We start from the raw sequence: 16,048 nt of genomic DNA, 5'->3' as shown, positions 1-16,048 counted from the left end.
CCTGATAAAATGAGTTTGAGAAATGCTGCTCTATTCCTTTCTTGTATGTACTAAATGTACACTTCCATATTAAAGGCCCAAAGAATTGCTTCAATAAAGAATTTTGTTTACATAGCTTAATCCCAGGCTATATTCCTCCTAGTTGACTTAGAGTCATTCTTCAACATAATACCTATTAACAAACAGGAAAAATAAGGTTTGAAAAAACATGTTGGGAAATGTTTCCCTAAATTGTCCAGTGGAAAACCAGATAAAGGACTATGTTGTATATTTCTAGAGAATGTTTTAGACAATGTTTTCATTCTTTATAAAGGCAAAAGTAAGTGTGTGTGTGTGTGTGTGTGTGTGTGTACACAAAAGCACACATGTGCATTTGAATATGTAGCATTTTTCCTTTCAGCTACAAAAAGGCATGAAAAACTGAACAACTCATCTTCTGTACCTGGCTGTCCCTTCCTACAATGACCTTAGGAAGCCTCTCTACTTCATAGTTTCAACTCTAAGCTGTTCTGGTGAATCCTAATCTGGTAAAACACTCTAGAATGGAAATCATTGCCCACATATTTGATTTCATATTAAAATGTAAATTATACATAGAGTATCACTTTTACACAGTTTGGTGCATTTCTCAAGATTCTCACTCCTAACTTCCTAGATTAGTCATAAATTTTGACTGAATAAGAAAGCTACTGGCTCAGCTACTTCCTGCAGCAAGATAATAAACCCTTTGTACTGGAAACTTTTCCATATCAATGGTGGATTTAAAAAGTTCTGCATGTTTATCATTTTACCACATGTATTATTAATTCATAAGAAAACATGGAATTTATAGAGAAAAGTCAGATAATGTTTACATTAGGTTATATATGTTAGTATATCAGAATATAATAAGTTTAGACCAGGGTTTCTCAGCAGCAAAATTGACCTTTTTGGGCCAAGTAATTTAATTCTTTGTTGAGGTAAGGGGTCTGACCGACCTGTGCATAGTAGGGTCCCTGGTCTCACTGGCCTCTACCCACTAGACTACTCTCTCAATTTCCCCCTTTGTGATAACCAAAAATGTCTCCCAATATTCTAAATGTCCCTAAGAGGGTAAAATCATTTACATTCCCACAGAAAAGAACTACTGGTTTAAACTATGTTACGAGTTGTAAAGTCAATGCATTGGCTTTCCAAGTATGCCTTTAAATGTTTCTGCAACCCACGAATTCTCTGCAGTCTCAATTCCTCAGAATGTTCATAAAACGCCACAAGCATTATATGCCACAAGCATTGTATATTAACCAAAAGAAGAAAAATGTGGTTTATCTTGGCCTAAAAGAGAATTTTGTCACATTGATCCTCATTTTTTTAAGTGGGGGCGGGGGGAGAGAAAATGGGAAAGAAGAGAGAGAGAGAGAATTTTATCTATGATATGCATTTGGATTTTTACTAAATAGATACTTAGATCCAAAATTTCTCCAAAAAATATAGTCATTGTTACTGTTTACTGCTCTAAATGAATGAGCTCTTAGATTACCTTCCTTTATACCATTTTCTTATGGACAAAAAAAAATGTTAGAACTTCAAAATTTAAGTATATTTAAATAAGGCCTGAATTTCAAAACCCTGAATACATAGAATACCTAAATTAGGAACTTCAGATAAAGGTCTTGGTTTCTTACCCTGACTTATTATATAATACTTATGAAAATTACTCAGAAAGCTTGCTGATGATGTTTATTTAGAAGTTCTTAACCCAGAAGACCATTGAAGGATTACTGAAATATTTTATCCTTGCTACTAATAATGGCTTCCAATTACTAATATATTTCTTCTTCAGAAAAAAAAGAAAAAAAAGTAATTTTGTTTAAACAGACAGGAATAGAAAATTAAACATGAACTTTTTCTAGCCAAAAAGTTACTTTTGTTTGAAAGCTAGTATCCAAATTATAAATTATTTTTCAAACATAACACTGTTTTTCAAAGTTTTAAAAGGACATCAGTGCCTTTCTAAAACACACTTATTAAAAAGTGTAGATTGTAGACCTTTTTGCTAAAGTTTACTGGAGGAATAGGGCCCTTCATTTCTTGACTTTCATTCATACAAAATTACTTGCCAAAAGAATTTTAATAAGAAGGAATTCTGTGATGTGGCCATTTGACAAAAGTTCGTCTAGTTAAAGTATTCATGATATTGACTACGTATGGTGGGCATATTTTTGGTTAGTTATTTTATTTGTTTGTGGGTAGATTTTAATATTCTAAGGATTCCTAATTTGGACAAAACTTTTATTTTCCTTATGGCAATATTTATAGACTTGTTTGTAACATAATGTAAATTTTCTCTTCCACTGGCAGGAAATCTAATTTTGGGGTTATTTGTGAGTGATGTCTTTGATTCCTGGCCCATCTTTATTCTAACAAATCCTTGAATAATTCTACCAAATTAATATTTCTTAAAGAGTAATTCAGATTTTGTCTTCTCTCCACCAAGTTTTCTTTGTTGCTCCCTCACTTTTCAATATACCTCTTCTTTCTTTGCTTTGCTTCCACAAACTCTACAATGCTGGACAATTATATTGCTTTTCACACAATGCTGTTCTCCTGAACCTGTTTTCTTATGATTCTTTCCCCTCAGGGTCCCTCCATAGCACCCATTGCGCCAAGCTTTTAGTGAACTCTTCAGTTAAATGTCTTCCTGTCCCTCCTCTGAACCCCAGGTACTACATGTTCACAGTTTTATCTTACATTTCCTATTATAATTTTTTAGGATTTTGGTTTACCTACTTACTAGAAGCTAAGTCTTACCAAAGGGACTGTATGTGAACCATTATTATTCTTCATAACATGTACACTCTGAACTCTGTTCAAAAACATACATTGCTATATGTTGTCTAAATCTGTTTCCTACAAAGTCTGGTGCTCTAAGGCCATAACAACTTGTTTTTATACTTATTGTGCCTTTTTTTTTCTTATGGTGGGTAAATATGTAAATGAATGGCTTTTATATTAATCAGAGACAGTAAAATCACCAAATAAGAGTATATTTGTAGCTCTGGCATAATTTCTAGAGGATTAGAGCAGTCACGAAAGGATTTGACTAAGTAAATAATACACAAGTACAAAAGTTACCTTTGTAAAGCTAATCTGAAATAAATGAAAAATGTGAAAAACAAATAAATGACATTAATGGTATTATACTCCATCCTCTCTCTTCTTTGTCCTCCTCTCTTTCTCTTCCTCCTCCTTCCTCCTTCCCTCTCTCCTTTCATCCTTGACAGACATCAATGAAAAGACTTTTTTAGTTTGCACAGGAGCAATAGCCAGGAATCCAACATATTTCTTTTTAATTTTAAGTCCAGAAATCTAAAACTTCTAATTAGTGATTTGGCTGCTGAGAAGAAATATACCTATGAACATGTTACCAACTCAGATTTAAAAACAACAGTAATAACAGATTAACCTAAAAACATCTTCAGGGAGTTCTCATTTAGCTCAACCATTCTAGAATTTCAAGTTAAAACTCACTTGCAATATTTTAATTCATAGAATTGCTTTTATGCCGTTATCTCACCTTAATCCCCTATCCCAGCCATAGAATTGAACTTTTGGTAAAAAGAGAAACAAAATAGGTTAAAGGTGGTTTCTTTTTTTAACAATCAGATAAGGCACTTCTGGGGTTTTTTGTTTGTTTGTTTTTTGTTTTCTCTCTTTTATATTTTTGTCTCAATGTGGATGTAACACATTTTCAAAAGGTAATCCAAAATATAGTTCAAACTTAATCCTTGTTAATGGCTGTGTCTTATAATAATGTGCATGGTGCTATTATACAAATAGAAATTAGAAAACAACCTCACTTTACAGAATTAACTAAATGGTGCTAAACCGGTTACTCTGAAAGGTGCTCAGAGAACCACTGCTTTTATTTCCCTGCAAAATCTCCTTGGGGTGGGGGGAGATGTCTGGCGCCACAAAAGGAATTAGGCTTTGGTTTGAACAGAGACCTGAGGGCTATTAAGTTTATTTTAAGAATGTGTTGCCAGAGATCTAATAAATTTATATGTTGCTTCAGGCGGTGCATGCATGAAGTCTTGCTGCACCAAGTGTTTTGTTTTGTATTTATTCCTTTCCCCAAAGGCAGGAGAATGTGTATATTTACACATATACATATATTACATAATATATATAATTTATGTACATAAATTATAACTTCATATCATTTTAAACACAGTTTTTATGATTTTGTGCTTAAAAACAATATTTGAGATCATAATATATTAGATGGCAAGACTACTAGACTAGGAGTGAAAAACCCTGGGAATATATTTCTCATTTGCAAATAGCTGCTTTATAATCTTATTTAAATCACAGCCTTTCTGAATCTTGGTAAAATGAGGCAGTGATAAAAGATGCAATCCAGGGTTTATTCTTTCTCTAAAATGCTTGGAGTTTATATTTGTCTCATTCACCAACATAATTATTTCTTGAATTAATTTTGTGTTCTTGTTTAAAATACAGTATCACACTTCCATTTTCAGAAAAATAATTTCCTTAGTCACTCATATTACAGCATTAAAATGACTAAGTTAGCTTTTTAGACTGCACATGATCAGCTAGTAATGTGCATGTTGTAAATGAGAGTTCACCTTGCAATTATATGTTTGCTTTGTTCTTTGTCCTCCGTAGATGTACACCTGATTTCCTTATTCTAGGTGTGCATACCAACAGTGAAGTTTTTCATTCCACTGGGTTTAAACTTCTAATTAGGAAAGCTAATACTGCACAAGTAAATTGATTTGATTAAGGAAATATTTTTAAGCCCTAAGTTAGGAGACGTAAACACATGAGTCTCCCCTTTTTCATTCTTTTGGTTACAGGCTGAAAAATAAGCACATTTCTTTTCTTTCTTTTCTTTTAATGGATGGGTTTGGAGGAAGGGGCCATACTTAGAGAAATGTGGAGGATCCCTGCAGGCTCAGACTTGCCGACTCTGACCCAGCTGTGGCCTGATGGAGCACATCATTCTGCCTGGAAGAAGCATTTTTCTATTATCTTCCCTGATTTTTAACTATGGCCCCAAATTCATTTATAAAGCAAGAGAATCTTACCATTAGCTTGTGTTAACTTTTCTATGATTTACTAGCAGGCTACATTTGAATCCTAGATCTATCGCATACTTAAGGATTTAAAGTGAGTAATTTAGCCTGACAGTGATCCATAGAATATGAAAAAGTCTAACACACAGAGTTATTGTAAGATGCATTAAGATAATGTACATGTTATCAAAATCACCCTGACCATGGCCCCCAGGTGTCCAGCCCTCCTCTCCAAGCAGTTCAGGGTCCTCAAGGCTAAGCTGACATTCAGCCAATTTATACCTATACTCCAGTAAGTTCCAGTTGTTTTCAGTCGGGGACTCTTATTATTAGTCATTGACAATATCGTTTCAATTCTGGTTAGTCAAAGACCATGCTTCCACCCAAGGGTAAGTTTCTCCACAATAATCCCAGTCCTACAGTATCACCACAGCTCTGCCAGGAATCCTAGTCACTATATCCAGCTTGATAAATCTTATGTCTTAAAGGCTTAGTGATTAAAGAAGCAGACATACAAAGGTAGAGGGTAGAAAAAGCAAGAAAGTCGCAATGCTATTACCTGGGCAAAATCAGCTTGAATCAGAAAAAACTATATGAAAAAAATGAAATGAAGTTTGTGTGTGATTACATGATTGTATATCAACCTCTGGTATAGTAGATGAATAGGAATGCAAGTCTTTGGAATCTCATGTACAAATACCCATTGCATACCATTCGTGGGCGTGTATGTCATCAGAACATTTCCCTAAGGAGCAAAACCACATGCAGTAAAGTGGGTGGTCATGCTCTTCTTGGCTTCTCAGGTGAATAGTGGTGTATTTGCCAGCTCCATCCCCCACACACCACCCCCCAAATCATCTGGTAACTTTTTATCTTTAGAGCCTACAGAAGAAAATAGAGTATTGTGTGAACTTGAGCTCGATTCCATTACCAAGATATCATAGCCCCATTTATGCTTTTGGTTATGGAGGATGTGCCTTTCCTGAGAACAGCATAAAAGACCACCACAAGTTTGTATACATACAAAATCGTATGTACTGAATAAAGGTCAGTTTGTGCTGTGCCTTTTCTCTCCATCACTGGGTCTTTATCACACTTCTTCTCTTTCAATACATTTCTATATATATTCTCTGTATTTCTTTGTGGATCTGACACTTTGTTCTGTGCCGCCTCTTTTTCAGAATGTGTATGGCAGTTGTAATGATGGGGGTGGATGTGTACAAAACGGAGGTAGAAAATGATATATTAATTATCAAAAGTTGTATTGCCAGTAGGTTTTCAATAGCTTAATATTAAACTAAAACAATCATTGGAATTAGTAAGTAGTCTACAAAATTATAAAATCTACTGACAATTTTCTGGGTCTATTTCCTTGTTATTTAGGAGCTCTATCAGTCTTACTAAGGCACAGCTTGCTGCCTTAGGTCAAGATAAAAAAAGAAATAAACATTTAGTAAATGTCCTGAGCTCCTACCAAATTGAACTGCTTAAAGTTCCTTTTCTACTGGATTTCTTATCTCTATTCTTACTGAATCTTCCAGAAACACCTTCCCCCATCTCTCTGGATGTCCGAATACCACTCGGTACTTAATGCCCAGTTGAAACACTGTCTCTTCCAATGTGTCTTTGATCCCCTCAGATTAAGGTAATCCCTCACTCTTGTGAACACCCATAGCTCACTATCAGTGCCTCTCTAGAAGCATTTGTCAATCTCTAGTTTATACACATTATCTATGTACTTGTGCCATCTCCCATAGTTGAATGCCAACTTCTGGAGGCAGAAGAAAATATGTTTAAAAGCCAAGTTGGCTTCAGTTTAGCACTGGGTGGTTTTCAATAAACTGTAAAATCCACCTGACTCTAAGAGCCAGAGGACAGGATATCAGGAGCTCTCAGAGATTCTTATATGGAAGAGTCTAGGGTAAAGCAAAGTTTAAAAGATCATCGTAGCACAGAAGTAGCAAGAAAATAAATCTTTTATTTTAACTTTAATTTTTGTATTTTGTTTAATTAGTAACATTGATGTCGATGATAGATGCATGGTCACTAACTACTGTCCTTGTCTTCTAAGAGAACAAGACTGCTTAAAAATCAAATTATTTAATTTTCCCAATAAATTAGATAATGTTGTTATATTAATCTTTTTAATGTAAATATTTATTTCTGTTGCTGATTTAAAAGATGACATACATCTTTTAATATATCTGTATATTTGATTTCCAGTTTAGCTTCTAGGCTAACTTTTTTATGGGCAAATGGTTTCCAGCAATCTAGAAAATCTTAGCAAGCTGGAAAAATATTACCAATAGAATTATGTTCTATTGATAACCACCCTTACTTAAAGAAAAAAATTGTCAAAAATTTTTGAAAAAAAATTGTCACACCTAAATGGATACCCAGAAATTACCCTTTAACAACCACAAGTCAAAGTTGTAACACAATTTTCATAGTGAAGAACTATTATACTCTGTCTTCAGAAAAATCAGGCAGCCCTATGTTTAGGGAGAGCTAATTAAAGGTTGTAATTGTTATTCTAAAAAATAAATAAATAAATAAATAAATAAATAAATAAATAAATAAATAAATAAATAATAAAAAAAATCTGTTGCATTCCCATTGAAAAAGAAAATGAAGAAGCCTAAATCCCAGCTGGAAATGTTCAAAAGAGGTATTTTCATTAAAAACTTAATGGCTTTAGTTGTCAGAGACAAAGTATTTGGGAGTGTGGTCATCAGTTGTCAGACACCTGTTGGATGGATTTATGACACAAGTTACAGACTTTAATTTGCAGTGAAATGTTGAAACTTGATCCTTGTACATCACAGATAACAGAATCTACTTTAGAAAGGCAAAGAATCATAAAGTAAAAATCTCTGTTTTTTTAAGCTGTTTAACTTCACCTAAAATTTCATATCTAGTAAGCTGTAGCTGTTGTTATTTAAAATATAAACATGTATTATGGCCATATATTGAGGTTTTAGAGGAATTTGCGTGGTTATGTAATAAATGAATAAATAATGTATCTTTCCATTCAATTGTTCAAGGTCAATTTTAATAAATTTCAATAACCTACAGCTTAGTTCCTCAAACTCCCATATCAGTCTTGAATAAGAAGTAGCACCTACAGATTTATAAATTTTGAAACATAAAAAGATTTATTTGTATATAAATCAGAAGTTATATAGCATTTAATTCTATGCAGAGTTAAACTTTATATACTTAACTTCATATTCTCTAACAAAAAATTCTCTACTTAAAAATCCCTGGTTGAGAGTGAATGCTGAACATATAAAACAATTACCCTAGAGCAGGTTACTAAATCACAAAGCAAAGTTTCTTGGCATTGTTTTTGAATTTTATTTAAAATAAAACCTCAAAGTGGCTGACATATGAAATCTTGGCAAACTTATTTAGTGGTGTGCCACTCAAAATCTCTGATTAAGCATTAATCTGGCACACTCATCCTTCCAGAAAATAAGCACCAACAAGAAAATAAGTTTTTTTAAAATCTGTAAGTAATGATGAAATTAGCTGTCCCTAAAACCATCCATACTACTTCATAACAGAACAGAAGGGTTAAATAGAATTTTAGTTGCCAATAATCCCTCGTAGTGCCACTTGGATAACACAAATTCCAGCAGTTCACATTTACAGGTAGTCACTTAAAATCTTTATATAGTATCCAAGAATAGAAATATGCAAGACTTTTAGAAAAGGTGTCATTAAAAAATAAATTATATTTAGAAAAAAAGACTCAGTATCAAGTTATGTTACATTTATATGGGACATTTATATCACCAGAAAAATGAAGCACTACTGAATTTCTTTCAACTAAGACATTAGAATGTCTAATTCACCTAATAGACATTTTTCTAAAAGTAAGCCTACACTCCTGGATCATGTGTTACAATAGGGGGAGACAAAGTGAACAAACAGAAAAAGTAAACATGTATAAGATATGAGGTTGTGGAAAGCACTGTAGAGAATAGTTAATTAGTATAAAGGACTAGAGAGGACTGGGGTTTGCATTGGGGCTTGCTGTTTCATATAGAGTGTCATGGAAAGGAGGTTTTATTGATTTAGTATTCTTAAAACATGTAATATCTAGAAGAAAGGTGATAATTTCTGTGATATTTCAGGAAAGGATTAGAATCAAATCTTAAAATTAGCTAAAAAGTGCCAAAATTTAGAGAAATAGAGAAACTATATACTTAGTGATCTCTTACTCTTGGACATAGGGGAAAATAAATAGAAATAAAGTACACAGAACCGTAAAATAAAATTAATTTGTTGAACACGAGTTGCTGCATAGGTCTGAAGTCATTAGACACAAGTCAAAAAACCTGTAGTATGTGCTTTGCGTAAGCTGAAAACTGTTACGCAAAAGGTAAAAAACAAGCAGGAGTTACTAAGTAGCCATTTTACTAAAATTCATATTATTCCATAGGTTTCTTCAAAGAATAAGTCTTTAGTCCTCATTGTGTCCCAGGCATTGCATGGGACTTGGAGACTGGAAAGACGAATTTGACCAGTGCGTGCCATGGGGTACTCAGGCAGTTAGAAGCAGACACAGGTATTTAAATAAAGAAAGAAAGCAGACACAGGTATTTAAATAAAGAAAGAATTAATCCTATAATCAGGGATATAGAAGTACACTCAACAATAAACTAGAAAACCAATTTTTCCTTCAGAATGTCATTTGTACTGGGTGTTCTCTTTAATCTTTAGTACGTAACAATTGATAACTCAGAATTGCTGCAATTTTTATTTTTAAAAATTTCTAGCAAAGATGAATATATTTTTCCTGTTTTTTTCACTCACTATGTTTCCCTTTGTGCAGATTTGTTGTCCGCCAAACGGACAAAGCTTCATGGTTTCCTGGTCTCGTTTCTTTTTCTCTAATGTAGTTCTCTCTACGTGAACTCAGAAGAGAAGAAACTGGAATTAAAATTGGGCTTCTAGCTGTGTTTATTATATGCGCTCTTTTCCACCCTTTACAGAAAGACTTAAAAGAAATTACTGATGCCTTTGTTTATAAACCTCACCGTCCTCTGAAGTAATTGGTGTAGATCAAAGGATGTAGAGGCATATGTGCAGAGTGATCTGCTGATAAACATTTCTCCTTTCATTCACCCAACACAGAGCTTTCACATAAGAGATCGCACGCAAGGTTTATTTCCTCTTGTTAGGCAGCCGGCTCCATTTTGGTAGAAAGGTGGGAGGAGAAAGCTTATCTTCATAGCAGAACGTAATCAATGAAAAGAGCTGTTTGTTTGCTCTAAGGAATGAAGTGGAATATAGTGGGCAAGGGAGGTAGGGAAGGAATATTTGTTTGTTTGTTTGTTTGTTTCTTAAATGATTATATTTAAAGCCTTCGACCCAATTGTGAACAAGCGAACCAGAAAAAGTTATTCGTGAAGTCTTGTCTGCGTTTTTAGCATCACAAATGAGCGTTGCAGCCTTCTTTATAGAAAAACCTGCTCTCTAGCGGCACCTTGTGGAAAGTAAGTCATCCTGCAACTTGGATATTGATTCTATGATTAAACTAAATTGCTTTTGGTAGTTGTGCATTCCTTCCCCCTTGTCAACTTACCCTCCTAAAGATCAAGAAATTTTGTGAAGAATTATGTCAGCTATTGTATTTCTGTACAACAATCACTGGACAGTAAGCTGTATCTCCATTATTTAACCTAAAGTTGTGTATCAAACCAAGTACCTTTAGTGATTCTTAATGTTGCATCATTAAAGTAGTCTGTGGAATTTTTAAGGTCATTCATTCAAGAAAGCATAAATTTGGTGCTTTAAATTTTTGTTTTCCAGGTGGAAACAAGTTAACCAAGCAGCATTTTCATCTGAACTGGGCATGGATCTCCTTTGAAAAGGAATATTACCTAATCAACGAGGACTCCAAATTCCTGGATGTCGTTCTTAAACGTAGAGGTTACTTAGGAGAGACTTCATTTATAAGTAAGTTTAATTTCCACATCTGTCTTAAAATCCCATTTTCCTAGCAAAAGTTCAAAATTTTATAATAATTAAAATGTTTAGTTTACTGCTTTAGTTTTAAAGGTTAGAGAGATGTTAATATTTAAATGCACTTTATGTGCTAAAGAAAAGTTAAAAATTTTATGTGAAGGCATATTGTTAAAAACAAAAGGCTCTAAAAATAGGAAATGTGTAACCAAAATATATGCCTCTCCAAACCTACAAATGATCTTTCTGATATAAAATAACTTTATAAAAATGGCAATAATCATCCATAGGTTAAAAATTTTTTAATGTACTACATCTTAGAATATGTTTAGGCTATCATAGAATTTATCCATAAGATCAAAGTCTGCAGAAATATCAATGTAAACATATGTGAAGGCTACTTTAATAAGAAGTAAACAAAAAACCATTCATTAACCTATTAGGCATTGAAGTGTAATTTACTATTTGTTGCATTTGAATGGTCTGGTAGGTCAATAAAAGTTTCAAGAACCCGGACACTACATACGCGCACTGCTGTGTGCTGGTGAAAGGTATGTGCTGTGACTTTTTTTTGAAACCAATAAAGTGTTAAACACTAATCATTTTCTGCTGCTTCACCCTTTTAAATAAAACTGAGAATCAAAAGCAAATGAATAAAATCTTTTTACAACTCCAGTTCAAGCTCACATTCAATTTCATGTGAGCATAAACAGATATTTTACTAATAGGTATGCTAGTCATTCTAAGTAGCAATATAGTTGGCGCAAAATATTTGGCTTATTGAGGAAAAATGGTAGCATCCCAAGCAATTATGCTATTTTTGGTATCATATGTTTTACAGACATCTAGACTGATATAATTTTCATGGGATAAGAGCTTTCATTGAGTGAAAGTATCAACTAAGGTAGGAATCTAGAAAAATGTTGGCAAAATAAAAAGATAACTGTGTTTGTCTTCAAAGTGATTATTTGAAATTTTACTGGTCTTTGAAATTCAAATGCTTTAAACAGTAGTATTCTATCAACACACACAGACATGAGCACACACACATATACATCTCACACACCATACTTTTGCCATAGCCACACTCTCACCTGCCCCCCATGATTTCCCCTGCTGTTTGGATGCTGGATATCAATTATACCTTAATTTAAAAAATACTTTGTTTTTTTAATTTTAGAAGAGAGATTTTCACACTATGTTCTGCTGATCTTTTAAGGTTACTCTGACTCTAAGTGAGGCCGGTCCATCCGCAGATCCAACACAAAGCAGGGACAGCTCTACTTCCATCTTCTTTATTTGAATGTGCCTCTTTGTAGGCTGTCATTTACACGCTCTTTGTTTAATCCTAGAGCATAATGAATGCTTTATTGCTCTCTCTTTTAGAAGCATGCTCTCTCTGCATACAAATACATGCTCTGCAGATCAGAAATATGATCCTGTCTTACTTATTGTCAGTAAGAAATTAGCCTTAGTTGTGCTTTGTGCTTAAAAATAAGTCATAAGGAAATGAATAACTAAAGAACAGGGCACCTTAGTAATTAATTCTTAAGGATGCTTTCATCTATCTGCATTTTACATTAATTTCCCCTCCTAATGAGTATATTTAATTACTCACTCACAAATAGCCCATTGATAGTAATGAGGAAAAGTTAATAGTTGCAAAATTTTTTAAACTAGTGTTTCAAATTTTTCTCTCCATTGTCTTTTTAAAAGCCAGATGCTAAAATGTCAAACAAGAGGTTTTTATTCTTATGAAGTTATTTTTTCAATGAACTATTATTTCCTACATGTGGAGATCAGCACCAGCAATTCTATAAAGGTCCTATAGCTAGCTCAGCTTAGTTAATCTACATGTTACTTAGTAACCTGGGGAGTTAGAAATTTGGAAAGACTTCTGAATGTGACTCACATGCATCAATCATGGAAGATAGTAATAGAATCCATGCTAGGACTGGGAATAGAAATCAGATTAAAGTGAAGGGTAGCCTCGTGGGAATTCTACAATGAATATATTTTGTGCTACAGTTCTACAACCTCCACTTTTATTTATGGACTTTTAGAATTAGGTAGTTTGCATTATAGCTAAAAGCAGAATATTATTTTCCTTCAGAAATACAGTTAGTAAATCATAAAATTACATTGTATTTTCTCAGAGATGATTATTGACTTTATAACCATTACAACCCATTAGTAAATTAAATATATATTTGCATTTCACAAAAGTATTGGAATTTCAAAGATCTTATTGCTAACAGTTAATAAATGCAAGATATTCTATTAAGCACATTAAATACTCTATATCTTTACTACTTATAACAATCCTTTATTCACTAACTCAACAAATATTTTCTTGAATGCTTATTAAATGCCAGACACCTTGTTAGGTTACAGACAATGAAGTGATAATAATGATAACTAACATTTATTGGATTCTTATTATGTGCCAGGCCTAGTTCTCAATAACTTGCAACATTAATCTCATGAGAAGAGTGTCATTATATCTTTCATTACACAAGTAAGGAAATAAAAAGATTGTCATCTGCCAAAAGTTACACAGTTAGTAAGAGAGAGAGCTGAGATTTGGCTCCAGGGCTGACTCTCTCAACTACCAGACCATTTTGCTCCTTATATTGTCTACAACTGAGGAAGTTAATAATTTACCTATGATACCATAGCCACTATGTGGCCAAAGTAGGATATAAAACTTAATCTCTCATTCCAAAAGAACCTTGTGTAACCTATATGCAGTTTTTCCATGTCAGAGAAAAAGACTAAAATCGTAATGTCATAAGTGACAAAGGTAAATCAAAGTAATATGTTTTGTTTAATGATTAATTTTCTTTGGGGAAAAAAAGAATCATACTTTTAAGCCCAACTTGTAAGCTTTTTGATTTTTAGAGTTCTTTTTGCCCCATCTAATAATATTATTTATAATATGTATGGTTTACCAGCTGAATGCATCTCTAATTAAGAACATTTTTTTTAACAATTAGTATGCTTGACTATCTCATCTACCAGGTTAAGATGAAAGTGTGGACTGATACGTTTCCTTCACAGTCTATACATCATTCTTTCATCTTTTATTAAAATGGGGTATCTATTTTATGTAGGACATCATGGAGATGTGAAATATTTAGTATGTGTCTACTCACCCTGGGAATCTTGCTAAAATGTTGATTCTGATTCAGTAGGTCTTGGATAGGGCTGACACTGCATTTCTAACAAGCTCCCAGGTGTTGCTCACACTGCTGTTCCACTGGCCACACTTTAAATAACAAAGCAGACTAGCACTCCACTCAGAATAGATACTATATATTAATTGTAAAAAGGAATCTTTATTTTTAACCCAAAGCAAAATTAATATTCCATCTTAGAGATTCTAAGACAAATGATAGAGCAGTATCATGAACTACTCAACACCTACAACAGAACACTTTGATTGTAGGACCTGTACCCAATTATCCATTTCTTGAAATCAAAGCAGGATCTACTTTGCACTGCAGGATGAAGTGACACACAAAAAGTTAATACAGAACACTTTAATAATCCAATTGAAGATGAAACTAAGAAAATGATATTGTTTCCATGAAGGTATTGGCACAAGAGATGGGACTGCAGAAAAAGACAAAGACTTTAAGGGCAAAGCACAGAAACAAGTACAGTTCAACCCAGGCCAGACCAGGGCTACATGGAGAGTGCACATCATGAGTGATGGGGAGCATGAGCAGTCTGAGACCTTCCAAGTGATTCTCTCAGAGCCCGTGCTGGCTGCCCTGGAATTTCCCACAGTGACTTCAGTGGAGATTGTTGACCCAGGAGATGGTAAGAGCAATCATCAACTTGTGTTGCTGCTGTTGGTTGGGTTTTTATAACAAAATGCCTTATAAAGGAAGTTTTAAATTCAATATTTGGCCTTTCTATAAAGAGAAATTTTTAGATTAATGGTTCAATATTCTCAGTATGTTGATAGAAAAGGGAACCCAAAAATTAATGAAGAGAAGCTATATATTTTTAGGTAAATGAAATATAAATAAGCATAGGATTATCACATGTTCTTTCTCTTATTATAATTTTATCCTTTAGAACCAATATTGTTCATCTCATTTTTCTTAAATTCATTACTTTTTAAAATTTTTTAACTGTCTTTTAAAATGCCCTTTAAACAAATAGTTTAAGAATTAGACCATTTGAGGAGTGATTTGTTCCTATATTAGACTTAATTATTCAAGTTTCCTTCATATATTCACTAGTCAAAAATGCAGTTGGCCATATGTTTTCAAATTTGTTACATAATACTCACCCAACCCACCCCTACTCCTTGGTGAATACTATTTGAAGCATTGCTCTTAATTTCTATTAGATTACGTTTTCTTGTCAATGCACACCCCAGGCTGATATTCGTAAAAGTAAACCTCACTGCTTTTGTGTGTAATTTGACCTTTTCTTCCCCCTGCCACACTTCCACAACCCTGGTTAGTCTCAATGCAGTCAGGGGAAAAAAAAAAAAAGTTGAATGGCTTTTTGAAAGATGGTATTTATGAAAAACTTGAAAAGACTCTTCTAAAGCTGAAATCCTGTCAGAAGCCAGACATGACTTTCTTTTAAACTGCCATCTTACTTTACTTTGTCAGTCAGAAAATTCTTAAATGTTCTGTGAAGATACAATCTACTAAGTACATATGTGGAAATTTCTAGGTTAAAAGACTGAGCATAATTAAAGAAAGAGGATAAGAGAATTGAAGATCTGTATCTGTTTATTTAACTAACATCTCTGCTTTTAGTTCAATATGAAGTTCAATTATGTTTATAATTTCCATTAAGAAGCACTTAGCATTTAATTATATTTAGTTTTATCTGCGTTAACTAGGAATAAATAATTAAATTTTCTTCTAGTCCTGAGTTTTAGATTAGTGTTAGCATAGTAAACCTTCTCTCTTTGAACAAGCCTGTGACAGCTTTAATACATGTAAACTGGCCTGTTTGTTTAAAGTCAT

At 33.4% G+C, this 16,048-nt stretch overlaps 1 protein-coding gene across 2 annotated transcripts in view; it reads left to right on the top strand.

Moving 5' to 3' along the window:
• FREM2 (FRAS1 related extracellular matrix 2) overlaps positions 1 to 16,048 on the top strand; it is a 269,492-nt gene that overhangs the window by 72,736 nt on the left and 180,708 nt on the right. For both annotated transcript variants that reach the window (XM_039872935.1, XM_039872934.1), the window contains 2 exons: positions 10,899 to 11,045; positions 14,646 to 14,876. In XM_039872935.1, coding sequence (XP_039728869.1) covers positions 10,899 to 11,045; positions 14,646 to 14,876 — 378 coding nt within the window. The remainder of the gene's footprint in view (positions 1 to 10,898; positions 11,046 to 14,645; positions 14,877 to 16,048) is intronic.

This window comes from Pteropus medius, unplaced genomic scaffold, assembly GCF_902729225.1.
Source record: "Pteropus medius unplaced genomic scaffold, Ma_sr-lr_union100, whole genome shotgun sequence".
Taxonomy (NCBI): Eukaryota; Metazoa; Chordata; class Mammalia; order Chiroptera; family Pteropodidae; genus Pteropus; species Pteropus medius.
The sequence above is the reverse complement of the archived record's forward strand: the minus strand, read 5'-3'. Positions and strand labels throughout refer to the sequence as shown.